The sequence below is a fragment of the Passer montanus genome, unplaced genomic scaffold (genome assembly GCF_014805655.1).
Source record: "Passer montanus isolate IOZ18808 unplaced genomic scaffold, ASM1480565v1 scaffold84, whole genome shotgun sequence".
NCBI lineage: Eukaryota > Metazoa > Chordata > Aves > Passeriformes > Passeridae > Passer > Passer montanus.
This window is the reverse complement of record NW_024373701.1, coordinates 2,884,404-2,912,349: the sequence shown is the minus strand read 5'-3', so window position 1 is coordinate 2,912,349 and position 27,946 is coordinate 2,884,404. Positions and strand designations below refer to the sequence as shown.

Here is a 27,946-nt window from a genome sequence, read left to right as displayed (position 1 = left end):
AATAGCTTGCTTGAAGAGGTACATTTGTACTTTTTCTTGAATGGAAGAAAAAATTCAGAAAAAATTCAGAAAAAATGGAAGAAAAAATGTAAGAAAAAATTCTTACAAATTTTATTCTCTATGTCCAAGTTAGTCTCTCTCTGTATTTCTGAGAGAATTGCAATTCATTGTTCATGGAGACAAAAGTAATGTAGAAATACCACAAAATATTCCTGACATTAACTTCAAGCTTGTGCAGTTTCACCCATATTAAACTGTCGGGTAAATGTGACAGTTTTTAAGTGCTTATCAAAAATACCTTGTTCATGAGATACCAAAGCACTTGTCAATTTTTCACATTTGAACCAATACTTTCATAGAGTGTAGCAAAAAAAAAGTATGTTGGTCTGCACAGATGGCAAAATTTATGGTTGAATGATAAAAACTGTAATTATAATATCCAGTGAAGGTGGAATTTGTGGAATTCACCATATTTGTCATCTGTATATATTAACTGCTTATATTTTTTCTAGATTCATTCTTCAGCACCTTATATGTGTTGAATGATAAAAACTGTAATTATAATATCCAGTGAAGGTGGAATTCTTCAGCAGCTTATGTGCAGTTATCATTAAAGCCATCTTGCTGTTTTTCCTTGCACAGAGTATACAGATTATTTGTGGCATAGCAAGTTTTTCACTCCTGTTATGGTGTTATGTCCCTCCCTTACAGTATTAAGAGAACAGTCTTGCTCCAAAATCTCTTTTCAAGCTGCTCTTTACAACCAAAGTATATTTAGATGGAGCTACTGCCTTAAAATGCTGTGTCAGCAAACACATTGAGTGTAACTCTTGCACTTAATTGTGAGGTAGCTGTTCATTCGTTGATTTTTGGGTTTGGTTTTTTTATCAGTAGGCATACAATACATTTTTTTGTCACCCAAAATGTCAATACTACCTCTCTTTTTGCCTAAATAAAACCCCACAAATGGTGTATAGATATGGTGGGTAAATAAATATGCTTCTTGTCACACAGCCACATAGTCAAGACTGAAGCTCTCCTGTTAGGGTTGTTTGTTGGGAGGAATGGGTTAAAGCTTGGAAGACTGTTGAGAAGGATTGTAAACCACTCAAGTGACCTTGCAGTTGGAAATAACTCTTGATAAGCCTCTGAGAACCACAGTCCAGTGATCCTCTAGCATGAACCATCTCTGCTTGTCTGCCTCTGCCTGGTGCTCCTCTGGGGAATCCCCTCATTAGCAAGGTAAAGGGAAATAATTTATTGTTTTTGTTTTAACTGCAAGTTTGTTGCTGTTCTGGCTGCCTGCCTATGTCAACTCACAGTCTGAAACAACACCAATAACATCTTTAAAACTTAAGTAACTTTACAGAATTAAATAAGTATCTGTCCTGTTAGGAATGAGGCATATGTCATGTTTTATAAACACATGAGTCAGGGTCCTCATGTTGCAGTATTTTAAATTCTTCATCTCTTTTTTTACTGCATGGATTTCAGGTGTCTGTGCATGTTGAATTTGTGATGTTATTTGCCATCAAGTCTCATAAAGTCTTGGCACGATTCTTCTGGCAGAGCACATCCTTACTGGCCTGTCTAACTTAGCACCAGCAGCAAAGTTGCTCATCTTAGTCTTCACAGGGTTCCCTTTTTTCACAAAGTTACATTTAGGAATGTACTGGATAGCCCAGGTCCCAGCACTGATCTCTGCAGAATTGTAGTGGCAAGTTTCCTCCATTCCAGGAGTTAACCATTAACTCATACTCCCTTCTCCAGTTTCCTTCCCATCTGTTAATTATTTATCAAACATAAGAGTGAAGTTCTTATTTTAGGCTTAAGCCTTCTTTTAAGGCTTAAGGTTTCTTTCAAAATAAGTCTGCTTCAGGAGACTGGGTGAGAAGCCTTTTGGAAATCCCATAGACTCTATTAACTATATTAACTAGATCCTCATTGCTTACTGATCCCTTTAAAGGCTTTAAAAGCTTTTCCCTGCCATAATAAACAAAGACAAAGTTTGCTGTATATTTTAAAAATGTGTATGATGAGGCAAGTACCACGTGATTACTGTGTATGGTATGTAATCCAAAAAACAGTGTTTAGACATCTGAGTCGCTAAGCTATGTTAATTACTCCTAATAAAAGGCTTTATGTCTTAACCAAGGCTTTACCATCTGGATTAATTAATTTCTCAAGGCATGTAATAATAACTGTGATAAATACATAGCTTATGGACTGTAGGGGCTTATTATTATTTGGAGGCAATCTCTAAATACCTTATGCAAATGTGAGAAACACTTCAAATATATATCAACTTTGGTATCCAAAATAATATAAACATAAACAGGACCACTTAACTAAGCATATGGAATAATTATTTTCCAGTGTCTTTAATTCTAAGTGCATTTTTATCTACCCAATATGGTACTGGTGATCATTTTTCTTAGGTCAGATTTCTTTTATGCAAGACATTAGGAAGACACTACTGTAAAGGTATTTTGGGAGATAAGCTTAGAACTTATTTTTTAAATAACACCTTCTTTTTTTGCTAAATTAAGGAATAACTCATTATTTTAACACATTTTTACTTACTTTGCATTTGTACAGTTTGTTTCCATAGTCCACAATTGTGAGCATTTGAAGGTTTTTGTTAAAATTTATACCTTAAAAATGATCACTGTTTGGAATTTTAAACCTTGTAAAAGAAGAGACTGAAGCATACCATAGACAAGTTGGTACTGACAATGTAAATAAAACTCCTACTGCATTAATGCTGTTTTGTACTCAGCTGCAGATTTTGTGGTGAATGTAGAAAGCCATTTGCAGAAGACAATGGTGCAGCACACCAGATTTCTTCTTCAGCTCCTGAACCTGAAAAAAAATGATGGCAGAAGTGTGGGTTTGTCCAAACAGACTGCTCGGTGCCTTCCCTGTCACTGGGCCAGCTCTGTGCCAGCTGCTGCCCAAGCACCAGCCCAGGCTGGGACTGAAGTGCAGCTCTATGGAGAAGGACCTGGGGGTCCTGCTGGACAAAAAGCTGTCCATGAGCCAGCAATGCCCCTGTGGCCAAGAGGGTCAACAGGATTCTGCAGTGCATTAGGAAGAGCATTGCCAGCAGGTTGAGGGAGGTGTTCCTGCCCTTCTGCTCAGCCCTGGCAGGGTCACACGTGGAGTGCTGTGTCCAGTTCTGGGGTGCCCAGTACAGGAGAGACATGAAGCCCTCCCTTAAGGGGAGGGCGACAAGGATGATGAGGGGACTGAAGCTGAGGGGATCTCTCTTACAAGGAAAGGCTGAGGAAGTTGCACCTGTTCAGCCTCGAGAAGAGGTGACTGAGAGGGGACCTTATCAATGTTTGTAAGTACCTAAATGGAAAGTATCAAGAGCATGGAGGCAGGCTCTCCCCAGTGGTGCCAAGCAACAGGACAAGAGGCAACAGGCAGCAACTGGTGCAAAGTTCCACCTGAACATGAAGAATACCTTTCTGTGCGAGTGACGACGCGTTGAACAGATCTTTAGTGGAGTCTCCTTCACCGGAGATACTTAAGAAGTGTCTGGACGCAATCCTGTGCGATGTGCTCCAGAATGACCCTCCCTGAGCAGGGAGTTTGGAACACATGGTCCTCCACGGTCCCTACCAACCTGACCCATTCTGTCCTGCTGTGTGAGTCACGGCGCCCAGCCCTCCTACGAGGCCCGGCCGCGCCCCGCCGCCGCACGGCGATTTCGCCAACCTGACCCATTCTGTCCTGCTGTGAGTCACGGCGCCCAGCCCTCCTACGAGGCCCGGCCGCACCCCGCCGGCACCCGCCCCGCCGCCGCACGGCGATTTCAGGAAAGCTCCCGCCGCTCCTGGCCGGGGCGGTCCCGCCACTCCCGGCCGGCCGGCCGGAAGCTCCCGCCTCCCCGAGCGAAGGCCGTGGGGCCGCCGCAGGTGAGGCCGCCGGGGCGCTGCAGGTGTTGGGTGACTGCTCCCGGGCCAGTGGGCGCTCCCCTCCCAGCTCGTCCTCCTCCAGCGCCGGCTGCCCTTGGGACCCCGCGGCAGTTCCCTCCCGTCGGGTGAGCCGAGCGGGGCCGGGGAGCGCCCGGGGCCGGGCCGAGCGCCGGCCATGTGGCTAGCCCCGGCTCCGCCGCCGCCCCGCTGCCGCCGCCCCCGCTGCCCCTGCAGCCCCCCTTCGGCCCCGGCGGGGCCAGCCCGGGCCCCAGCGGGCCGGCAGAGCTCAAGCCGGTTCGGCGGTTCATCCCGGACTCGTGGAAGAACTTCTTCAAAGGGAGACGCCACCCCGGCTCCAGCTGGGATAGCACGGCCTCCGACATCAGGTACATCTCGGACGGGGTCGAGTGCTCGCCACCTGCCTCTCCCGCCCCGCTGCAGCCGGGGACCAGGACGGTGCCTGGCTCCTACACGGACCCATTCGGGGGGTCGGGCGGGAGCTACAACTCTCGGAAGGAGGCCGAGGCCATGCTGCCCTCCGGAGACCCCTCGGGCTCGCTGGAGCGCCGCGCCGGCACTGGGCAGACTTACAGCGAGCGGGTGGAGGAGTACCACCAGCGGTACGCCTACATGAAGTCCTGGGCAGGGCTGCTCAGGATCCTCGGCGTGGCCCAGCTGCTGCTTGGCGCCGCCGTCTTCGCCTGTGTCACCGCCTACGTACACAAGGACAACGAGTGGTACAACATGTTCGGGTACTCGCAGCCCTACGGATACGGGGCGGGCAGCGCCTACGGGGGATACTCCTACAGCGGGCCCAAAACGCCTTTCATCCTGGTGGTGGCGGGGATGGCGTGGATCGTCACCATAGTGCTGCTCGTGCTGGGCATGTCCATGTACTACCGAACTATCCTCCTCGATTCCAACTGGTGGCCTCTGACCGAGTTTGGGATCAATGTGGCCTTGTTCATCCTGTACATGTCGGCTGCCATAGTGTACGTAAACGATACCAACCGAGGTGGGCTCTGCTATTACCAGTTGTTTAAGACGCCGATAAATGCGGCTTTTTGCCGTGTGGAGGGCGGTCAGACTGCGGCAATCATCTTCTTGTTTGTCACGGTGATCCTCTATCTAATTAGTGCGATGGTTTCCCTAAAGTTGTGGAGGCACGAAGGGGCCAGGAGGCATAGGGAATTAATGGAACAGGAGGTAAGTCATTAGTTATCGCTTGCTATCTACCGGGTACCACATGATGGGGAGCAACTGTAAGATCTTACTGTGGCGTAGACGGTGTCAAATCAAGTGTCTTCTCTACAGCAAGTCTATAGCCCTGAGGCTGAATTTTAACCAGTCTTAGAAACTGCCAGATGAAAGGTGTTTTTAAGGTGTCAGATCCAAAGTCTTGAACGCATTTTTTTTTGGTTCTTTTTAATGTTTATAATTCACCTTGGGTAAGGACCTGGCTCTGTTCTCTTCCTAATACTGGGCTCTCTTCTTCAGTCAGCTGATGAACTACTTCCTACTGTGTATTTTCCAAACAAAGGAAGAAACAAACAATGTTCATCTGTTCAGCAGGGTTAGGTGGCTTAAAGTCACCTAGCATTTATTCTAAATCTGTGCGTTCAGCACATCAAGTGCTAGTGTGAATAAACCTAAGAATGTGAAATACTTATTTTTGCTTTGCAAGCGAATCTCCAAGCAACTTCTTTATGCCTTTTCACCTTTCCTCACAATAGTTATCAGCAAATATTTGTAGTAACAGACTTGGCTAGATTTTGATGTCTCAAATTTCAGTCAGCCACATTTTTTTCAGGTCAAATATTTTGCCTCTCTACTGGCCTTGCCCATACTAGAAGCATTCAATATTTGCCTAGTTAATGATAAGCTGTAACAGTAGAGATTTAACACTCTTACCTAGAGAGTTCAAAGTAAATTGTGTAAAACTTCCTTCATTTGAAAACATCACCAAAAGACCCTTTAAAAATGAGTAAGGCTTATATAGCATGAAAATTAATGCATGTGAAATGTACATAAGCCTAATTTAAGGAAGGGTCAGGCTTTAAGGGATTTTAGAAGGAGAGTTTAAAGTTGCATTTCCTCTGCTCTGTGGCTGCAGTCTAATTTGCAACATTTGGATTTAGTGCTGGTTTCCAGTTCACCATCTTGCATAAAATTTAGACTTTTCTTTTGAAAACTAATTATAATTCTTCAATAAAAGTTTTTTAACCAACTGATAGTAGGTCCTGCAAGACTGAGGTGATTGCCAGAGTTGTACACAAAGTGTTCATTCTTCCCTGTTACCATCCAAGTGTCCACTTTTAGTCCACTTACTAAACATTTCTAAAGGGAATACTTTAAGAAAAGAGGTTAGAGACTGGAGATGCTGTGCAAAACAGCTGCAGGTTGAGCTGCTGGTTAGTGCACTGTTGTATGTTCTAGGCAATTGAATTAGGCTCGGCGTGTTAGTGAGTTAACTCGGGCTGGAATGTGAAACAATAATAAAGGAGCTTGAGAAGTGGATGGAGTATTTCCTGCAAGCTGTTCCTTACAGCTGTGCTCTGGGAAATCTTGTTGTTCTGGGGTTTGGGTGGTTGTTTTACTTAAACAAGTCTTTAAATCAGTGGATCTGAAAATATTGCTTATGCTGAACCTCATCATACCTAAGTATAAATCTAATGTTCTGTACAGTATGATTTTTAAAATGTTTAAATTTTAGGAGTCTGTGCTTTTGCATACTATTTTTGCTGAAAATAAAACTTAATTCTTTTCTCTCTTTTTTTTTTTTGGTAGATGAAAACGCAATCCTTTTTTCCCGAAAAGAAGGTAGGATATAGGAATTTATCTTTCTGTTTACTGGTAATTCTAAATTATTATTTTCCTTGTGAATATTTTCATTTATTTCTTTATTTACTAATTTGATCTCAAAGAGATTAGCTTTAGTTTTTTAAGTTAGTTTGGACAGCAGTCTCCTACCTAGAGTATTCAAAAGGAGCTTGTAAAGAGCTTACTCCTAGTTAGGCTAGGTTATAAAATCTGTAAATTGCAAAATAGCAGATGTGATGGCTGCCTCTCCATGTGCTCTTACCCTTTTCTATGAGGTGACAAGATCTGTAGCGTTTATCGCAGTTTGTCAGATATGACTAAAACAGCAGATCATTTGATGTGAGATGGGTTTGAGTCTCTATTCCTGGCTGTGTGCTTAATTTGCAAGAGAGCCAGTGGAAGCACAGTGGAGATGCCCTGTGAGTTGAGCTTCTTCCTTGGTCTCCGAGACTGCTCCAAAGACCCCCTTGCCAGTTAAAGCACCAACAGTGTTTCAGCCACACAAAGTGTCATCGCATACACTGCAAAGATTGTATGCCTTTCCAGAGAAATCATGATATATTAATTTCATCCTTAAATGTCTCCTGGTAGACATTGTGAATTTCCTACCACTGTTTTCTCTGTTGATTCAGTACTGGATCAGGATCCTTCTGTTTATGTTCCAAGATTTCATGTTTTTCTACTTCTGGATCAAGGGATGAATTGTGCAATAGGAAACAAGGAGAATAGGAAGCTCCAAAGAACTGAATTATTCCAGTTCATTCATAAATTAAATAAATACTGAAGGCAACTTCCTTACACTATTTTTTTAAGACATGCAAACAAATCTTTCAAAACCTTCAGAAGTATTTATCTGTACTGCTGTTAGGACAAACTTAAGAAAAATACTGTGTGAGAAGCATTACTGTAAGTCATTAAACTGATTTTCTAATTACAATAAGAGTTGTAAGAAGTATCTGTGATTGGCGTCTACTGCTGCTCAATACATGCATCTCTGTCTTAAAATTGCATATTTTGTGATTTATGGAAAACTGATTTCATTAAGAATAAATTCTTTCTCTTTTAAAACAGTATGAAGGTGATGACAGACCAAGGGAAGAAGTCAGTTACAGGCAGCTCAAATCACTGGAAAGAAAACCAGAACTGCTTAATGGTCATATACCTGCAGGCCACATTCCTAAACCTATAGTGATGCCAGACTACTTAGCGTAAGTGACTTGTTTTTGATGGACCAACTTAGTGGAGGATACTTGAATAATGTTTTTCACTCTGCATTTCTCCAATGTATGCTTGTGGTTTCTCTCCCATGCACATGCTGTGGGAACTCATAATTTGGTGTTAAGTTAACATTAAAAAGGAGAGAGGATGGGGATGGTATCAGTGCCATAAGACCAGTAACTATAAATAAGGAGTCTTAATTTAAAAAATAACCCCCCACAAACCTCAAATGTTGAAGGAGAATGTCATAATCTAGCAAGTACATTAGCTGCCAAAGGAACAGAAGACCACTATATAGATATTAGAGGAAAAAACTAAAATACATGGGAAATTGCCTTTTTAGGGCCTGAAATTTGACTACTCTTATACTTTCTAATGCTGAGTTTGTAACGTGATCCCTTTTAAAGGGTAGGCCTTTCCAAGTCTGATATCATAAATTAATTTTTACATTATTTGCTATGGGCACAAAAAAAAAAAAAGGGAGGTTTCACCTGAATATTAGGAAAGTATTTTTCTCTTTGAGGGTTGGTACACGTTTCCCAGAGAGACTGAGTCTCCATGCTTGGAATTATCAAAAGGTGTCTGAACATATTCCTGGTCTAAGTATTCCTGATTGTGCAGGAGGTCAGATCAGATAACCTCCAGATGTCTCCTACAACCTCAGCTATACTGTGATTCTCTGATTTCAATGCTTTACAGACATGCAAATTTCAGCAGGTTACGAGATTAGCAAAAGATACAGAAATACACTGTCAAGGTGAAGAGTTTAAATGTTGTTTGTATGAAAGTTGTATCTCTAAAACTGATTCCTAAATTGCTTTTTTTGTTTCAGGAAATACCCTGTAATTCAAACAAATGAAATGAGAGACCGGTACAAAGCAGTATTCAATGATCAGTTTGCTGAGTATAAAGAACTGTCTATGGAAGTTCATGCTGTATTAAAAAAGTTTGATGAGCTGGATGCACTGCTGAAACAACTTCCACACCATCCTGAAAGCATATATGTAAGCCCCTGTGAAATGAACTCATGGAAAATAGCTGTATTAGGTGGTATTAGGCAGTTTTTGGCTGTCTTCAGTTAGGGCACGATGTCTTCTAGTGCTGGCTGTGACCTGGTGTGAGAGGAAGTTTCCCCATATGTTACATCATCTCCGGGCCTTAATTAGGGATACTAAGTTCCAGTTGAGACATATACCTGCTTTTCTGGGGGTTTTTGTTTTTTTGTTTCATACTAGTAGCTTTTAAGTTTTAGTGAGTCACAGTTGATGTATTTTCATTATTTCTCAAATACAAGATTTACATCTAAAATTTTATAACCACGAGGTATTGATCAAATGATAATGAGTATTTTGTAGTATGTACATGCATATATGGAGCACACTCAAAGTTTAAAAATCTGTGGTTTCTCATTAGGAACAGGAAAGGATATCAAAAGTTCTGCAAGAATACAAGAAGAAGAAAAACGTGAGTGTTATAAATTCACATTGCTGTTGAATCTAATGACTAGCAAAGAGAGTGTAAACAGAATATTTCTCACGCTAGGCAGATTTCAGTATCTCAGGGTACCTGGAGTGTTTTGTGTATTTTGTCTTCTAAAACTTCAGCAATGACACAACCCATATACTCACACCAACAAGCATTTGTGAGAATAATGATTCCAGTAACCACATGTAGGGAAAAACCTCAAACCACAAATCAAGAGTTGAGCGTTTTCATCTTCTGAGAGTATGCTTAATCTCTTAGCATTCTGCTTTCAAAAGGTTAGTTCAGTTGTATTCACTGACTGACACAGACAATGGGTAAAAACAGAAAACACAGTCTTATATTTGAAAAGAAGTTTTGTATTTTTTTTGAGGCATGGAATTTAGACACTCTCAAAAAGTAATTTGCAGTGTAATCAAAGAGGTTTCTCTTTGTAATTTTTAAATGCAGGCAGCAAATATGTATCTGTGTTCCATTAAAAACATTATGCATTACAAATACAATTTTTTTTCTCCATGGAATTTAGAGTCTGTGTCCATGTTAATTAAGCTTCTTTGATTTTTTGGGGGGAAGGGTGTATCGCACGTACAACAAATACATGTGTAAAATCTAAATTATGTAGTAGAATGTCATTTATATTTGCATTTTTCTGCTTTAAATGCTGAAACAACTCCCACAGCTCTATTTATTAAGTAACTACAGCATATGAGGGCAGAACATTTTCTTCTGGGCTTTCATGAAGGAAGGGGAAACAGGAAATAATAAAGGGCCAGGGGAAAAGAGTGTGATTTTTTTGAGAATGTTCTCATACTGTCCTTTTTAGCAAGAAGATAATCGATAATAGACTATTCTTGGAAGAGTCTGAAAGCCTAATATATTAATGTAAAGGTTTTTGTATTTTTGGCAGGATCCTTCATTTCTAGAGAAAAAGGAGCGTTGTGAATATCTGAAGAATAAGCTTTCTCACATAAAACAACGAATTCAGGACTATGATAAAGTTATGAATTGGAATGTAGAAACTTAGTAATGCCTTCACTTCATGGATACTATTTTCTAGTTTAAAAATCAATATGTGTATTTTAACCTATTTATTTACTCTTTGAACAGTACGCTTATGGGGATTACTTAATCACTGTCATATGTTTGGATGTTGTACATTACTGATAGGTTTTGTATGCAGATCCAATTGTAATTGAAGTTATGAGATAAGTTAGGAAACTGCTGCTAACATTCTGCTTTCATTAGTGCAAATCCTGGCCTCTTAAATACAAATACTTTATTTGAAAATACTTCATTTGCAAATTAGCAAAGCCTGCCAGAGAAAGCAGTTTCCAAATATCTTGGGGAAACTGCACAGAAATGCTGTTAACAATTTTGCATTTTATTTATATGTGACATCTTAATGATATCAGAAAGAGCTGAGCTGTTCTGTGTGGGGTTTGATGCACTGCCCAATTGTATTGAATATTTTCAGCAATTCAGGAACTAGTTTAATAAGTATTTTTGTATTGTATTTCCAAATGCTGTCAATTATACCAAGAATCATCTTGAATTTTGCCTAACAAAAAAGGAAAAATAACTTCTTATTTAACCAGCTGGGGGAGGGGGACTTGGGTTTGGTTTTTGTATTGCCTTCTTCAGAGGTGATGCAACAAATCTATACCTGGCCTTAAAGGAATAGAGGTACAGGATGAGGCATATTAATGTCCCATTAGTGTTGCTTTAGGTCAGTGTGCTCTGCCTACCTTCTGGATCATGCTGTTAGGGGTACACGTGTTTAAGGGCATCACTCTTCATCAGCAAGTAACAGGACTTCCTGTCCATGCAGCAGCTGTTAATGAACTTGGCATTCAGAGAGCAAGTACAGCAAAATGAATTCTCATTCAAAGTATAAATTGTTAGTATCCTCTTCAAGGCCAGATAAAATGTATTAAAATACATACTTTCCAAAGCATATTTGCATAAATTCTATATATATATTTTTATATTTTCTTGGGGATATTATGCTGGCAATAGATTTGTATGTGCAAGTATTTTCATAAGCCAGTAAATTTTCTCTTTGTATCTTTTTCATATCTTTATTTACTTTAACTTTTTTACTTACTATAATTGTTAGAAGCATTGATAGTATTTGTACAGTTTTTTACAACTGCAATTTGTCTGTTCTGAAATATTTTTTAATATTAAAAAACCCACCAGTGTAGCCATATTACTCTATTGCTTATAAAGACATTTTGTTTGGAAAAGGTGCTCTGATTACAGTTACTGCAAATTTTTGTTAGTGATTTGAAAGAAAGTTTTAACTTCTGCCTTAATTTAAAGGAACAACATCAGGAAAGCCATTTCCAGTTTAGTGTGGTCATGGTAGTACTACCTCTGCTCTTCACTGTTGGAAATGTATTAACATACCTCACTCTGACCATTGTAGCCCTGCTGGTTTTTCAACTCTTATTGTTCATGCTGCAGTCCTGATGGTCATACACCCACCTTCCTATTTGTAAAATTGACATTCCCATTTTATCAGCCTTTTAATTCCAAGAGCTTTAGTGGATGAAGTAAATAGCACCAGATGCCATGGGAACACTGAGAGAATTTGAAAATTTGGCACCTCTTCATTTCAAAGCCTTCAATCTCATCTACTGGAAGGTGCCTCGGTATTTTCATCATTCTGAGAAAATATGGCAGCCAGTGCTATGCCTTGTTCTCTCTCTGCCTTTTCAGTGCCTTTCTCTCAGGTTCTGGTTTGTATTCATTTCAAAGGAGAAACCTCTCTTTCTTATAAAGAGACGGGCCAATTTTTTATACTTGTTGTGCTGAATACTTGTTAAATTGTTCTTTGTAAGAGAAGTACTTGTCCAGATCTCCACAATCTAAATAAATGACCTCTCACTGCACATCCAGGTTTCTCATTTTTTCTCAGTGACAATTCTGGGCATTGTATCAATAACAGAAGAAGATTAGCGCAAGTTTGAGGATCAACTGGTGTTCATAAAGTGCTAGCAATAACATGACTGATGTTTTCTTTGGAAGATTCACAGTCTGCACACTTAATAGGTTTTATTTCTGTAGGAGAGACCCAGGTGCAGGCTACTTTTGACAGTGGTCTGAGTTTTAGTCTTTGAGAAACTGGCTCCTGGTCCCTCAGACAGTATCTGCATAGCCTGTGGAGAACCACTGTTCTGCTTCTTTCCTACAAAGTTTCCAAAAAATGGATAGGGAAAAGGGAACATACCTGTGCCTGGAATAAGGAGATTAAGTGGCAACATCTGTACGTGCATTCGTGTGTTTCCCAGCAAGATTTCACAGGTGTGGCCAAGTAGATTTTCCAAATGTTGGGAAGAGAATCTGGGAGAGGAATATTCCCTTCTGCCCGCCTTTTGGGTTCCAAACAGGATGGATGCAGGGCACGACAGAAGTAAGCTACCAACCTAAGGTAGACAGGCCATCCTAAATCTGCAGCAACGTGTTGCAACCATTAAAGTAAATTACTTGCTCAGTCCTGTGTCTGTTGCAGGCCTCAGGGCTGCTAAAGCACCTCTGCTGTGTACAGTCTGTGCACTGGTTTTGCTCTCACCTACCAATGGACAACTGAAAAGGGTCTTGTCTACGATGCTACAGACATGCTGGAGAAAAACTGTTAGTCTAAGATTAGTCTAACATGTTCCCCTCTCAGAGAAATTGAGATGAATGAAATAAGAATTAATGGCTGGAAGCTGAAGCAACTTGGAGGGAGGCAGAAATCAGGACAAAAATGATGGGAGAATCCCTCAATCTGAGTTACCATAAGAACTATCAAGGAAAGTGGCCTTTTGATATTCTTAAAGAAAAGAAGGCATACTCCAGACAGAAGAGAAGTTTTAGATGATTATCACCTCAGTCTCTCTGTGCAGTCCCTCTAGGTTCAGCTCTGAACCTGTATTTTTGCATGTATGTGTAAACAATGTGCTGTGTGGTCTTACCTGTGTGACTGGGTTTTTGCAGAAGGTAATTAACACATAAATTAATCACCAAGGAATACAGCCTTACATCAGTGGGCTTGTTTTTAATTACAGCCTCTCCTCAAACCCCGAGTGTGTGCAACAAGGAGTTTTATCCTTCAGTCTTCCTCTTAGAAAATGCTTACCTGGCTGCACAGATCTACAAATTGAGATACTCAAGATTCTTTGTGTTTTTTACAAATACCGTAGTTTCTAAACTGTATTTGTGTTTCTTCTTGTCTTTGTAAGCAGTTGGGTATCCTAGATCAAAACAACTGTGGCAAGATTGGCATACTTTTTACTGAACTGTGTATTTTTTCAGCCCACATAAAGTGACTAACAAACATACCCAAAATTTTGTCTTGCACAATAGCCTGACCAGCTTTCATGCCAGCATAGTGACTGCAAATGCTCATGGCAATGAAAAACCTAATTGCTTTGAAATTGTAAAAGAAGGTGTCCAGTATGTTACTTGTGAATTTCAAAATCGTGGTGGGATTTCAAGCACTTGTACAATAAAGTTTTACAGAATTACTGTATATCCTATGTTCCAGTCCAGCACTGAAATTCTTGGTCTTGAGAATAAAAAATACTCCTGTTCTGAAAGAAGTCTCGTTTCTCACTTATTTTTATTCCAAGTGCAAGCTTATACAACACTTCATTTCAGTGTTTTATAGATTGGATTTTTTCCTTCTAAAGAAAAAACGGTGTATGTTCTAATGGGAGTTGTTCAAACAACAACTATTTCAGTTCCAAGAAGCAAATCCTGACTTTGCAAAGAATTCTTCTTTTCCTGTCTTCAGACTGCTTTCCTTCAAAAAAATCATTGTTTTTTCCCAGGTATGGTTTAACTGAAAGCTAATTAATTTATTCTCTCTTTCCGTTATAATTATACACTGCTCCTGATAAATGCAATAAGCTGAAGGGTATGGCAGTGGTTAGTTTTGCCCCACTCTTGTTTCAAGAATTGTTACTACTGTTTACATGTTTTCTTCCTCATGTATTGTCTTACTTGGATGCAGAGTGAGGCTCCTCAGGAACGGATGTTCAGTAACTTTCCTGTAATTCAAGAGCTGAAGCCCAGTCTTGGCATACTCCCACTGTATCCAGTAAAGTTTTAATTGTTTTGCAGAGCAATCACCAATTAGCTCAGCAAGTTCTGAGCTAATCCTCACGGTGCTTATGAAACGGAAACTCTTGGTGACGTGACATGAATACTCAGAAATATTTTAGGTAGATGGAAAACATGATTACTTAACATCAAAATACCTGAAACTTCTTGCTTTTGCTGGCGGCCTGATACATGGCTGCCTTCATTAACCGGCGTATGAGCACAATAATGTGTTAAAATCCAATGCTTTTTCCAGGCTCCTGTGTTGTTCATTAATTACTGAAATGTCTTCGGTTAGCTGCAGAAGCGCCACCGAGACGCAGGCAGCGCCATGAGCCTGGCGGCGCCGCCCGCCTCACGGAGCTCCGCGCCCGCGCCAGCGATGTCTCCGAGAGCCGTCTTCCCTAGGCGCTCGTCCTCTCCCTCGATGTCTCCGTGAGGCGCCTTCCCTAGGCGCTCGTCCTCTCCATGGCCGCGCTTGGAGGGTTTTGATGATGCTGTGGAAAACACCACGGAACCTCCCCGGAACGGTCGCTCCGCGGCCCGGGCGGCGGCCGGGAGGGTTTGGCGGCGCACCGAGGCGGAAGAGGGAGGGCGCCAACGTGTCGGGGCCTGGCTGCGGCCGCGGCTCGGGGTCCGTGTCCGGGTCCGTGTCCTGCGGCTCTACTCAGCCCTCCTCGGCTGCCCTCGGCTGCCCTTAGGCCCTTCGCACTCTCCAGTGTCCCTCGGCTCGTCTCAGAGCGCCTCTCCGCCCCGCTGTTCTTCCCGCAGTCCCCCTCGTCGCTCCCGAGCTGCCCTGGTAGTCCCTCAGCGCCCCGCATCTGCCCTGCTCTCCCCTCCGCCGCCGCGGAGATGGATGACGAGCCCGAGCGGACCAAGCGCTGGGAAGGAGGCTATGAAAGGACATGGTATGCTTTTCTCCCCTCACCTTTCTCTCCTTTCTGGCGAAAGAGGAGGAAAAACCTCCCCTCTGCCCACCTAACAGTCTGTTCTGCGTAGGGAAATTCTTAAGGAAGACGAATCCGGGTCGTTGAAGGCAACCATCGAGGACATTCTCTTCAAGGCAAAGAGGAAAAGGTATGTGGTGTGGCCACGAGCCTGCTAATAGCACTGACTTGGTCACTTATAATGGCTTGATCATCCTGAGCCTGGGTCCTGTGGGTGAATTAACCATAAGGCATGCCTGCAGGATGTTTTTATGTTCTTTCTCCTTCAGAGGGGCAGGTGTATGCCAGAAAAAATGGTGAAAAATTAAATTTTATCTTCTAACACTGAATGCTTACAAGCTGTGCATCCCATGTGTTTGCAAGCTACAGGTCTTGATCTGATGAAACACTGCAGAGCACTGCAGCTGCAATCTGCACAGCTTAGAGGAATCCCATGTGTTTGCAAGCTACAGGTCTTGATCTGATGAAATGCAACAGAGCACTGCAGCTGCACAGCTTAGAGGAATCTTCCATTTTATTTTTTTTTTTTTTTAATATACAAGTCAGAGAATCAGGATAGTTTAGGTTGGAAGGGACCTTAAAGATCGTCTCACCCCAACCTGCCACGTTTTTTTTTTTTTTTTTTTTTTTAATATACAAATCAAAGAATCACAGGATAGTTTAGGTTGGAAGGGACCTTAAAGATCATCTCACTCCAGCCTGCCACAAGCAGGGACACCTTTCAGTGGACCAGATTGCTCAGAGCCCTGTCCAAACCGGCCTTGAGCTTTCCCAGGGATGGGGCATCCACAGCTTCTCAGGACAACCTGCTCCATGCCTCACTACCCTCATTGTAAACACATGTTTATCTCCAATCTAAATCAACCCTCTTTTAGTTAAAAACATTGCTCCTTGTCCTGTCTCCTATCCTGTCAACAGAATCTACCTTCTGGTATCAGGGCTACAGATTTCTCTTTCAAATTTCAGAAAAATGGCTAGAAAAAAATCCTAAGTTTTGTGTTATTTCAAGTTATTTTAGAACTTGATTTGTCAACATTTGATAGAATTTTAAAGCTTCATCAAACTTGGTAGTAAGAAATAGTTCGTATTTATTTTCTGAGAGTTTTGAAATCTGTGATTGAGCTGTGGAGTTTTTCAGCATGAATAAGTGTCTGCAGTTTGTTGCTTCTACATTTTAGCCAGAAGTCTAGTATAGGATTTGTTTGGACTTTTGTTTTAGGAGCCATTCACTCATTTGAATTTGACTTAAATCCTTCTGTGTTTTGTTAGACTCTATGAGCACCATGGACAAGTTCGGCTTGGAATGGTATGTTAACACCTTACCCTCTTCTGTCCTTAGTCCAAAACCGTTTGGCTAGAGGTGGTGTGCCAGATCTGAAATACATTTCTCCTGGCCTAGCATTCCTCATGCCAAACCTTGTGGTTTCTGCTGTTATTTACTGGCTTTTTTAAAGCACTCTTTGTTGGTTGGCAGTGTGTACGTGCAGCATGGCTGTTCAGGGTTGGAGGTTTGGCACACAGGGTGTGTTTGGCAGTGCTCACACTGTCCATTTCTCTTCATGTGAAAAATGGACGTGATGGAAACGGGTTGTAAGTAACCACGTTGCTTTGTACAATACTGAGCTCTTCAGATGAAGACATGAATGCTCAAGCTATGCGTGTTCTGTGGCTTGTCATGAGAATGATAAGAGGAGAAGAGCAGTGTGCATTTTTCAAGAGAGGGGTTTTTTGTTTTTTTTTTCATTTTAAGAAAAAAGTGGAAGAATTTGTTACTTTTCAGTTGCTGTTAATTGCACCTCTGAATCTCCTGAATCTTCCCTGTTAGAGGGAGGAAGTAGTGGCTTTTTAAAGTAAATGGAATAATGAATTCATTTCAATGCGTATTCTGAGAGTGATTTTCACATATGGTGGACATGCAGATGCGTCACCTTTACGTGGTTGTTGATGGATCAAGGACGATGGAGGACCAAGACTTAAAACCGAACAGACTTACTTGCACTCTGAAGGTATTCCTGCACTAAACTTTTTGTCTTACTGAGCCACCGTCTCTCTATAAACTGCTTATGTTTTGAGTTTCAAAGAATTGCAGTCTCCTGTATCTGCATAGCCTCATCTCTCATCCCTGCATTCGTTTCCTTGTTTCTGCCTATCACTTTCCTGTTTTTTGAATAGTAAAATCTGTGTGGCATTGTGCACATGTACTTCTGTACAGTAAAAACACTTTGCACGGGTGCGTTATGGGAAGACACATTTGGAAACTATGTGGAAATTAAGTGTTTCCCAAATTAAGGGGACGACATGCTCTCATCACACATCTAGAATTGGTTTGTATTTTGTTTTTCTTACAGTTGGGTTTTTTAATGAATTCTTATTTGAAAGGATGCTAGATGAGAGTTGAATTGATTGCTGTTTCAGATTGTGGGGGACTTGAACTGTGTACCTTGTGTTCTGTATGGTCTTCCCCAACAATACTCGAGCATGAAATCCTGGATTTTGATGGTTTTGTACAGAGTAGTGCTTTTTGGTGTATTGAAAACCTCCATTTGAACCAGCAGGAATCTAGAACTTCAACATAGGACATGAGTAAAATAAGGGGGGGGTGTAGTTTCTGAAATCTCATTTAATTGCTTACTTGGGATGATGGGGGAAGGATAGTGTGAAAGAAGAATGGAAAGAAAAGGCTCATTCCCCATTTTTGCGTTATCCAACTACTTTGTTTTGCTTTTTAGTCATACTAGGTGTTTTGCATCTACTTCATGCATGTGTAATAAGTATGTTTTAAATTAATTAAACATAAATAAGTATGTTTTAAATTAATTGATTAATTAATTAAAAATTAGTTTTTAATTGCCTTAACTTTTCTTTATAGTTACTGGAATATTTTGTTGAAGAGTACTTTGACCAGAATCCTATTAGTCAGGTATGTACAACCAAGCAAGAAACAAATAATAGAAAACTGTTTTAGAAGGTAGTTTTGGTTATAACACTACAAAGTAAACTTCAATTTATGTGTACCTTCCCATCCTTTATTCATCAGTCTAGTGATGCTTGTTTCTGCATGTTTCTGCAATTAGAATTTTAGACGATTTCTTTTTGTACCTTTTGGCAGTAGTAATGAAAATACAGCAGTGTTTATAAACTGATGCATCATGTTGTGTGCTGTTGTTACACTTGAAGTAAAACTTTTTATAGACTTGTACGGTTAAAAAATTCTGGTCCATAAAGACATAAAAAATATAGTAACATTCTAAATAAACTCATTGTAAAACTTTCTAATAAAAGTTTGGTCTTTTTTCCCCCTTTTTCAGATTGGCTTAATTGTAACCAAAAGTAAAAGAGCTGAAAAAATGACGGAACTCTCAGGTAGGGAAGTAGTATTCTTTTCTTAAATTGCAGATGTTTTTATCCTTTTCATTGGTGTTCTATGTTCTGCCTGATACACTGCTGAAAATGAAGTTATCATAATGAGTTTTAATTTAAAAGATAAATTATTGTAAGTTGTTTGAAAACATAATCTACATTTTGATCTGCTTTGCTCCAGAATTGTCATTGTGTGCTTGTTTGCGATCAAGTCTCAACCAGAATGCAACTCAGATTTGTTCTGATTTCCCTATAGTTAATTTTCTACCCTGTTTGTTAATTTTGTATGTTACAACATCTGTGTTTTTTGTGAGATCTGATCAGATGTTAAGAAGTCAAGGTTTGTTTGGTTCCTGCCTGCTGTTACGCCAGTCTCTGTGGCTTCAGCAGGTTTCAATTAGGAGATTGAGGATCAGTCAATCTTTGAACAATGATTTGAGGATAACAGTGATTTTTCTGTTTGTGGGACATGTCACACTCATGTTGAGTGCATAATGATACCCAACAGTGATTTTACTCTTTTTGGCTTCTAAACTTTCTAGCATCTGAGTGCCCATAGAGTAAAAGTCTTTTTTACTCTTTTCTGCATTCTGATCAAAATACCAATTTTTTTCTAACGAAAAATACAGATCCGTTCCACTCTGAAACCAGTCCCTGTTATTGTACAAGTACATTTCATTACGTATGCACTTAATATATTTCTGTTCTTTAACATGTTGTATCAGTTAAATTGATTGCATTTTTTCACTTACAGGAAACTCAAAAAAGCATGTAACTGCTCTGAAGAAAGCGGTGGATATGAATTGCAGTGGAGAGCCTTCTCTGTATAATTCCCTAAATTTGGCCATGCAGACTTTAAAGTTAGTATATTCAAGGAGGTTTTGTATTTTCTTTGTGATTGTGACTTTAGAGGGGCAGAGACAGAATTTTTTCTAAGTAGCATCTTGCATCATGCTGACTTGAGTCTTTAAAAGGTGTCTTTATATCCTCTTACAAATCATTAAGTAAAATACTCTAGTAGTGCAGAAGTTTATTTTCTACCACTAGATGTTTGTATTTAGGGGTGTGCTTCTTACAGAAATGAGATTTGAAAACCAAGTTGATGATGGTATGTAGATATTGTCATGAAAGACACTGCAATTATTTTTTACTCAAGGGTTGTGGTATAAGAGAGGACATAGTTAAGGGTTAATAATGTAAGAGAACAGGAAAGGAAACAGTATTGTGTCGCAATAATCTTGTGAGAGTTTTGGCATACTTTAGAAAGATCAATTTTCAGGTAGAATAGATTCAGAGCACTTTTTTGCAATGTGAGGTATTGAAATGTATCCCAGTTTATGGAAGACTGAATAAAGAATTACAGCTAAAGACGCTGACTGAACAAAGTGGATAATCAGTGTCATGAAAAGCTATTTAATTATGAGCAGGAAGAGAGTTTTCACCTAAGAACCAGAAGTAATTAAAAGTAATGGATTTACACTTAAAAACTGATTAGAGCTTTTTAAGAACCCAGGAAGACGTACTAGTGTGCTAGTTTGAGGATGAATTTTACCTGTGAGTATGGCTAAGGTACAAAGGATTCATATCAGCAAATAATCAGGTAACAACTACACAATTAAATACTGTATTTTAGATATTGGAAAAGTTTGGCTTTCAGAAGGTGAAAATCTAGGGCTTAGACAAGGATGTTATCACAGTTTGTAGAGGACTTCATATCATGTCATCTTTTGACTTCAACACATTAAGGTCCTTGGAGATGTTATCATACAAATAGCTTAGTGTGCATAAGTAAATTAACTGTGTGCTTTCCTCAGGCACATGCCAGGACATACGAGCAGAGAGGTTTTGGTGGTCCTCAGCAGTCTGACGACATGTGATCCAGCCAACATCTATGATCTAATTAAGGTACAGAACTAAAGTTCGACTACTGCATTGAACATTCAAGCTGCTGTAGGAAAAACAGGCAGTAGCAGTGTCATCACCCATTAATTTTTGTTTAAGACTTAGAACCTTTTTACTGTTTCTTGTTCTGCACATGAATTGAGTGTGCTTTTTTTTCTCTATTTTAAGTGTTTAAAAGCAGTAAAGATCAGAGTATCTGTCATCGGCCTAAGTGCTGAAGTTCGAGTTTGTACAGTACTTGCCCGAGAAACTGGTGGTATGTATCTGAAGTTCAGTAATTATATTACTAACATAAGTTTAAAATCAAAATTAAGTAATATTTGTTACTGCATTTTGACATTTTTAAGGATAAATGTTTTCTGGTGTGCTGCCAGAAAATTAAAGAGTTGCCCAAACCTACAAAATATACAGTAGTAAGTGAAATTACTACCAGCCGGTAGCTGCAGCTGTATTCTTCTCTAGAGAGAAGAGATACATATATTTTCAAACCTTTTGTTTCATATATAAAGGTATGTGATGTGGAACTTCATCAGTGTAACATGTTAATATCCATTGCTACAGTGGTAACACTTACAGTATCATTACTACAGTGTAATGTTGGAGAAAAAGATCTGTGCCTTCATATCTAATTTAACATTCTGTTATTACTAGTTTTAAAACTTGTCATTTACTGTAGCATTAACAGGGCTGCTTTTTAGGAACAGATTTGGATAAATTGTGTTTTCTACCTAAGTTGTTTTCTGTCATTTGGAGTATATGTCTGGGTTTTTTTTTACACTCATAACCTGACAGTAAGGCATCTCTTTGTTTGTGACAGGAACATACCACGTTATTTTGGATGAAAGTCATTACAAGGAGCTGCTGATGCACCATGTCAGTCCCCCACCTGCCAGTTCAACTTCTGAGTGTTCCCTTATTCGAATGGGTAGGATATGGTTTTGTCAAACTCCTAGCGTGAGATTTTGTCTTTTTCTTTATTTGCCTCTTCTGTGTTAAGGAAATACAGATAATAAGATGCGTAATAAACACATTGTGCAATACTTTTTTGTTTTAACTTTTATTTTGCTAGATAAATATCACTTTTATTGATGTTATTCCTGCAGAATAGTCAGTTTTTAGATGAAGTGTATTAAGTAAGACAAATTACTGAACAGAATTTGGAAGCAGTTAAGTGGAACAATGTTGATGGTACAGTATTTGTTATAAATTTAATACTTAGAAATGAAGGATGAAAAACTATTATTTCTCCCTCTGCTTTTTTCCCTGCAGAAAGTAACTGTTACAACTATTAATTGATTTAAGAACCATAGGTAGTACATGTTTATTAGCAGCTTCTTGAGTGTTCTTTCAAGAAACAGATTATCTTTTCTTTTCTTGATCTGTTTCTCAATAAATTTAAGCTTGGAGTTACACCAGAATAGGAACTCCAATGCTACAAAGTAGAGCATTGGGTTCTCACTTTCATCCACCCTTTTCATATATAAGAATGTATGTATTTTTATGTCTAGATATAGATAATGAAAAAGTTTACTTCTCGTAGGTAGAGCCTGAGCAGTAGTTTGAAAAACCAACTTCTCACCTGTTATCATCTGTAAAAAATAAATGATAGAAAAAAAGAAAGAAAGATACCAGTCTCCAAAAGTCCTGTAGTCTCATTTGTCATATATTGCACTTAGAAGGTGAATGTAGGCTGGATGGATGCATATAAAAGTATTTCCCCTTAATTAGAAACTGTTGTGTAAGTGAACATTTGTATGCTGTTCATTCTGCCTTCTTACCATTTCACATATTGTACTTTTTAACTGTTCTTCTAAAATGGAGTTCCAGTGCACTTCAGTTAACACAAAGTCTATGGCAAAGACATTTTTTCAGTTAGGGGGAACTGAAGTCAGGGAGGTGTGCGTGTAGGTAGAGACCTTTGGGGGAAGAATTTGATACTAGCAAGAGTGTATCAGTGCTCTTGTAATAACAAATGGGAAAGAGATAGGCCTGAATGTCTAGAATGATCTTTGAACTTCTTCATTGAAGTAAGAAACTGACACATTATTGCATGTTTAAAATTTTTATTATGGGATGTTTTTCTCTTCAGGTTTTCCTCAGCATACTATTGCTTCTCTGTCTGATCAAGATGCAAAGCCTTCCTTTAGCATGGCGTAAGTAGCATGGATTAGAATTCAATGAGCTGATAAGAATTCAGTATTAACTAGTCACATTTAGAAAATCTGCTTGACAATGAAAGTATTGCAAAATATTCTGAAAAAAAGAGTAAGCCATGTATTGTGGCTTCTCAGCAGACATTTATTTCCATTGGTAGCTCCAGTATTAACAGTATCCTCTGTTAAATATGTGTTCTAAAATTTGCATTTAAGTTTTTTTTAGGTAGTAAATGGTACTTAGTTCTGTTACACAGTGATTGCTTCACACAGGTGCTACAAGGTGTTAAAGTAACTACTTGCAGCTCATTATTTAATTACTACTGTCATTATAAAAGATACCTATGAGGATGGAAGGGTATTATCTGAATAAAGTATTGTTAATTTATTTCTTAACATGATTTTAAAGGGAAGTTTAAAATAGAGGCCTCATTTCGTGACTGTGCACTTCTCAGTGAAAAGAATAATTGTTTTCCAGGTGATAGGGGAGTCTGAATTTCAGAATGAAACAGTGTCTCACAGCTTGTGCTATTTGAAAGAATAATTACTATGTGCATCTTAGAGGCAATAGAATATTTTTGTGTCTAAAAAGAAACAAGCATGCAGTTATTGCTCATTTCTTTATTTTTAAAGATTGGCTCCTTTATATGGAAACATTTGGTGTTTGGTTCCTGTGGGAAAATGTGGTCACTGGTATCTGTCTGTATCAATTGTTTTCTGACACTTACCCATTAAACTGTTACATGCAGTTTAATGAAGCTTTTTAAATTATTTGATGTGAAAACAACGTTATTTTTACTTATGTAGTAGCATGGTATTATTTCTTAAGTACTGGATTGTTTCTTTCTACTGTAGGCAACTGGAAAATAACAGTGACCCAGGTCTTACACTAGGTGGATATTTTTGTCCTCAGTGCAGAGCCAAATACTGTGAGCTTCCTGTGGAATGCAAAATCTGTGGTAAGTCACAACAAGAGATGAGCAGATGAATCAGCAGTTCATGGTTAGAGAGTTAAGGGGAAGAAAAATTCAGCTATACTTACTAATTAAAAGCCAGCTCTGCTTAAAGAGTCCTGCATTTCTGTGATCTGGGATGTCAGCTTTGTACAAGTGTCTCTCAGGACTATACCTGTAACAGTAAAGCTTTGTGATATTCCTTGGTATAAGGAATATACCTAAGGCAAAGTGGGGAAGAGAGATGCACATGGGAATGGTAACTTCTCAAGAATCCTCATTTAACTAAACACACCCATGTTTCAGAGACCTCAGTGCGAGCCCGTGAAAATAGAGTGCTTTGGAGCAGGAGGACAGAAGTACTCTCCTCTCCATGAGTATGTGGGTGAAAGATTTCCAAGTTGAACCAAGGGCTGGCTGGAGAGTTATAAACAGGAGCCCTTTGGTCTTGCAAATGCTAATGCACTGTGCAACCAATGATGCCTGCCTCCATTGCTCTTAGTGAGGGTGGGAGGGAGGATTAGTGTGGTTTATAATATTAATATTGTGAGGGGGTACTGTTCTCCTAGCTTCCACAGGCTTATGACTGAAGCACAGGAGGTATTACCAGGATGTGTATATTTGGCTAGAGGATTAAATAATTGTGGGTTTGGGTCACTTTATCCTAGTTTAATTTCAAGTTTTTCCTACCAGTGAAACCATGAGTTTCATTCCAGCAGGCGTATAGTGTAACTGGAGAAATCATGTGTATCTGCAGTGGATTCTCCACAAATGCAGTGATCAGGAGAACAACAGTTTAGACATTTACAGTGTGAGGGAGTGAGGGAGGGAGTGAGACATTTGTGCCAGCCCATGCCCCATCTGTTCTCATGGTCTTATCCGAGCTGGCAACTCAGCCCCACGCACTCCCACACACTGGTGAGACGGGGGAGAGAATCAGAAGAGTAAAAATGAGAAAACTCAGAGGTGGTGTTAAAGGCAATTGAAAAGTTACAGCAAAGGCTGTGCACACAAGACAAGCAAAGTAATTGATTCACCACTTCCCATCAGCAGAATCTCCAGGAAAGCAGGACTCCCGTCATGGGTAAAAGTTACTTGAGAAAGTAAATGCCATCATCCCAAACATTCTCCCCTTTCCACCTTCTCCACCCAGCTTTATAGGCTGTGCATGATGCCACATGGTGTGGGATATGCCTTTGTTCTCCTGCTGCACTGTTGACTGCAATCGTGACTGTATCCCCTCCTAATGCCTTGTGCACCCCCAAGCCTACTCACCGGTGGAGTAAGAAACAGAAGGGGCCTTGATTGTGTGTAAACACTGTTCAGCAGTAAAAAAAAGATTCTTGCCTAATCAGTCCTGTTTCCAGCATAAATCCAAAACATAGCCACGTGATAGTCAGTGTGACAAAAATTAACTGGTTTAAAACCAGCAGACTTGTGTTAGCTGAAATGGGGCTGTAGCATGGTTTTGGCAATAGTATAGCAATCTGTAGTAGAGCTTTGTAACAGGGCATCATTATCGCTGGTGGTGTGATACAGCAGAACCATCATTGCCAAAAGGAACTTCCTAACTTCACCACTGTGTGTTGTAAATGTCTTTCTAAAGACATTTAGTTAAACCGAGTTAAACCTTTCCAGTAGAAATTTGATCATTTTGCTTGTTCTTTGTGTTTGGGTTTAAAACTGAATTCAGGTTTGGCCAATGGAACAAGTAATTTTACTTTTTAAAGTTCTTAGCTCTCAACCACTGAGTAATTAAAATATTATTTTTCCTTACTTTATTTGATACAGAAAAGCTTTTCAGTAAATCTTCCCTTGTAACAATTTTGGTGTCTCTCTGTTTGCAGGTCTTACACTAGTGTCTGCACCTCACCTGGCTCGGTCTTACCATCACTTGTTTCCTTTAGATGCCTTTCAGGAAGTTCCACTGGAAGAATACAAAGGGGAACGGTATGCAAATCCTACTTCTGATAATGAGTGTACTTGTGGATCCTATAGCTTTTTTATCACAAAAGTAAGAACAGCTGGCAACAGCTTCTTTGCTGCTGGAGATCCTGGGTGTTTGGGTGGTGTGGGGCACCTTAGCATTAAGAAATATTTCCAGTTTCCATGATCTGTGTTCAGTTGACTAGGTGAAAAAATTGCCAGAAATTGTTACTATGTATGAGATCTTTTTTTAAACATTGATTTACAGACTCTTTTTTTCACATAAAGTCACGTAAAATAAAAAAAAATTTCTTTTAGGTATTGTCAAGGCTGCCAGGGAGAAATGAAAGATCAAAATGTAAGTATGTTGAATGGCATTGTAATTTGCTTTGAGGAATGTGAGAAATAGAGATGATCCTTTAGCATTATATTCTAAAGACCAGAAAAATATTTGTGAAAGTTAATGTAATGGTTAACTAGAGTTATGTGTTAAACAGTCACACTTTCTAAACTGCAAAATCTGTAGAAGTGTGGGAAGGAATTTCTTAGGGAGCTGCATTAAAAAAAAAGCTTCCACTCTCAGCCATTTGGAAGCATTTACAGTGACCTAAGCTCAAGCCTGCAGATACACTTGCTGTCAGAAGCTTTAATTCAGTTGAGTTTCTTTGATGCTAACAGTGTAGTCTGTTTAGATTATCTTAATGATGTAACTGTTGCCCTACTATAGTGCTATGATAATAATTTTTGCTAATTTGACTTGTCTTTCTATCCTTCCCACACAGGTGTACATATGCAAAGTGTGTCAGAATGCATTTTGTGTGGAATGTGATGTGTTTGTTCATGATGCACTGCACTGCTGTCCCGGCTGTATTCACGAGCACCCTGCTCCTGTATCTGTATGATCTTGTATCTTTTTTAAAAGTGCTGTATCCTTGTCATTCTTGCATGAATCTAATTAGTTTATTCAGCCATCGCTTTTACTGACACATCTCTGAACAAGAAGGTGATTACAGAGGGATACACAGTGGAGTAGGAGCAAATGTTAATTTTCTTATTATTTTATTACTTTTAATATATACTTATCTGTATCTATTTTTTGTGGATTACAGAGGGATGCACAGTGGAGTAGGAGCAAATGTTAATTTTCTTATAATTTTATTACTTTTAATATATACTTGAGTTATCTGTATCTATTTTTTGTTGTTGTCTAAAGAACTGTCTTTTTCTAGCTTTTGTTGTAATAACGTGTATATTTGTAAATGTGAAAGTGATAAAACTGCTTTTTATGATAATATGATGATTCATCTTCATTTGTTCAAAAAGAAGCCTTGAAAATACATTTTACACATCTGTTGTTACAAACTTCTGGTTTTGGCTGATGGTGGATTTCTGTAGATCTGTCTTGGTTTGAAAAGACAGGTGTTTGCTAAGGAAGGCAGGAGCCTCTCTTGAAATGGAAAATGTAAACCCCCTCCCTCTGAATTTTTATAATTTTGAAATTAATGGGCTCTGAGGCAAATGAATAAGAGTAGGAATAACAGTTCTTTATTAGGAAAGAATAAAAAAAAAAAGAGTAATACAAAAAACACTGACAGAGAGTCAGAATATGACCAGACGCCCTGTGGGTCGGAGTTGGTAGCAATCCAATTGAATGGTGGCTGCAGTCCTCCTGGAGTGACAGGTTTGATTCTGTTGGAGCAGCGACCCTGTAGAAGGGTGCAGTTTTCCTCTGACAGTCCAGTGGTGATGTAGATGGGCCTGGTACTCGTCTAGGAATACTGTGGGAAAAGGCTGATGTGGTATTTGGGGTCTCAGATGATATCCAGATAGGAATGCTTGGCTCCTTGCCCTGGGCCAAGCATCTCCCAATGGGATGATGTAATTTTATCAGTCATTTGGTGAGACTCAATCACCCAGTATCAGGATATTTCCTGGAGGGAGAATTGGTAGTGGAAGAGATAAAGAAAACTTCCCAATTAACAGATTTTAAGGTAAATAAATTAAAAAAAAAATTTAAAAAAATAAATAAATAAATAAATAAATTTTAAGGTAAATAAAAATAAGGTAACTGCCGCACTTCTAACAGATGGCAATAGAATACACACACCCAGCCACATCTTGCATTTGCAACCTAAGACAAGATCAAAGTACTCTTTTGCAAGAATTTAACCAAG

At 39.5% G+C, this 27,946-nt stretch overlaps 2 protein-coding genes and 1 long non-coding RNA gene across 3 annotated transcripts; 2 read left to right on the top strand and 1 right to left on the bottom strand.

Moving 5' to 3' along the window:
• Nucleotides 1-2,527: 2,527 nt before the first annotated feature.
• LOC120513586 lies at nucleotides 2,528-4,099 on the bottom strand. Its single transcript, XR_005630298.1, has 3 exons — nucleotides 3,724-4,099; nucleotides 3,470-3,631; nucleotides 2,528-2,862 (listed from the first exon to the last, which is right to left on the bottom strand). It is a non-coding gene; the product is annotated as an uncharacterized LOC120513586 (long non-coding RNA).
• Nucleotide 4,100: 1 nt separating this feature from the next.
• Nucleotides 4,101-14,026, top strand: MARVELD2 (MARVEL domain containing 2; the record flags this gene model as incomplete). The annotated part of the gene is made up of 6 exons (XM_039733153.1): nucleotides 4,101-5,129; nucleotides 6,711-6,743; nucleotides 7,815-7,951; nucleotides 8,794-8,965; nucleotides 9,375-9,425; nucleotides 10,351-14,026. Coding segments are annotated over 6 exons (1,539 nt in total), but the record flags the coding sequence as incomplete, so codon positions are not given.
• Nucleotides 14,027-15,303: 1,277 nt separating this feature from the next.
• LOC120513584 (general transcription factor IIH subunit 2) lies at nucleotides 15,304-26,688 on the top strand. Its single transcript, XM_039733152.1, has 15 exons — nucleotides 15,304-15,439; nucleotides 15,531-15,608; nucleotides 16,748-16,784; nucleotides 17,398-17,484; nucleotides 18,348-18,398; nucleotides 18,787-18,841; nucleotides 19,593-19,698; nucleotides 20,653-20,743; nucleotides 20,909-20,996; nucleotides 21,558-21,665; nucleotides 22,830-22,893; nucleotides 23,749-23,852; nucleotides 25,694-25,796; nucleotides 26,091-26,130; nucleotides 26,555-26,688. The coding sequence occupies exons 1-15, from the start codon at nucleotides 15,384-15,386 to the stop codon at nucleotides 26,672-26,674; spliced, it is 1,188 nt and encodes a 395-aa protein (XP_039589086.1). The 5' UTR covers nucleotides 15,304-15,383; the 3' UTR covers nucleotides 26,675-26,688.
• Nucleotides 26,689-27,946: the final 1,258 nt, after the last annotated feature.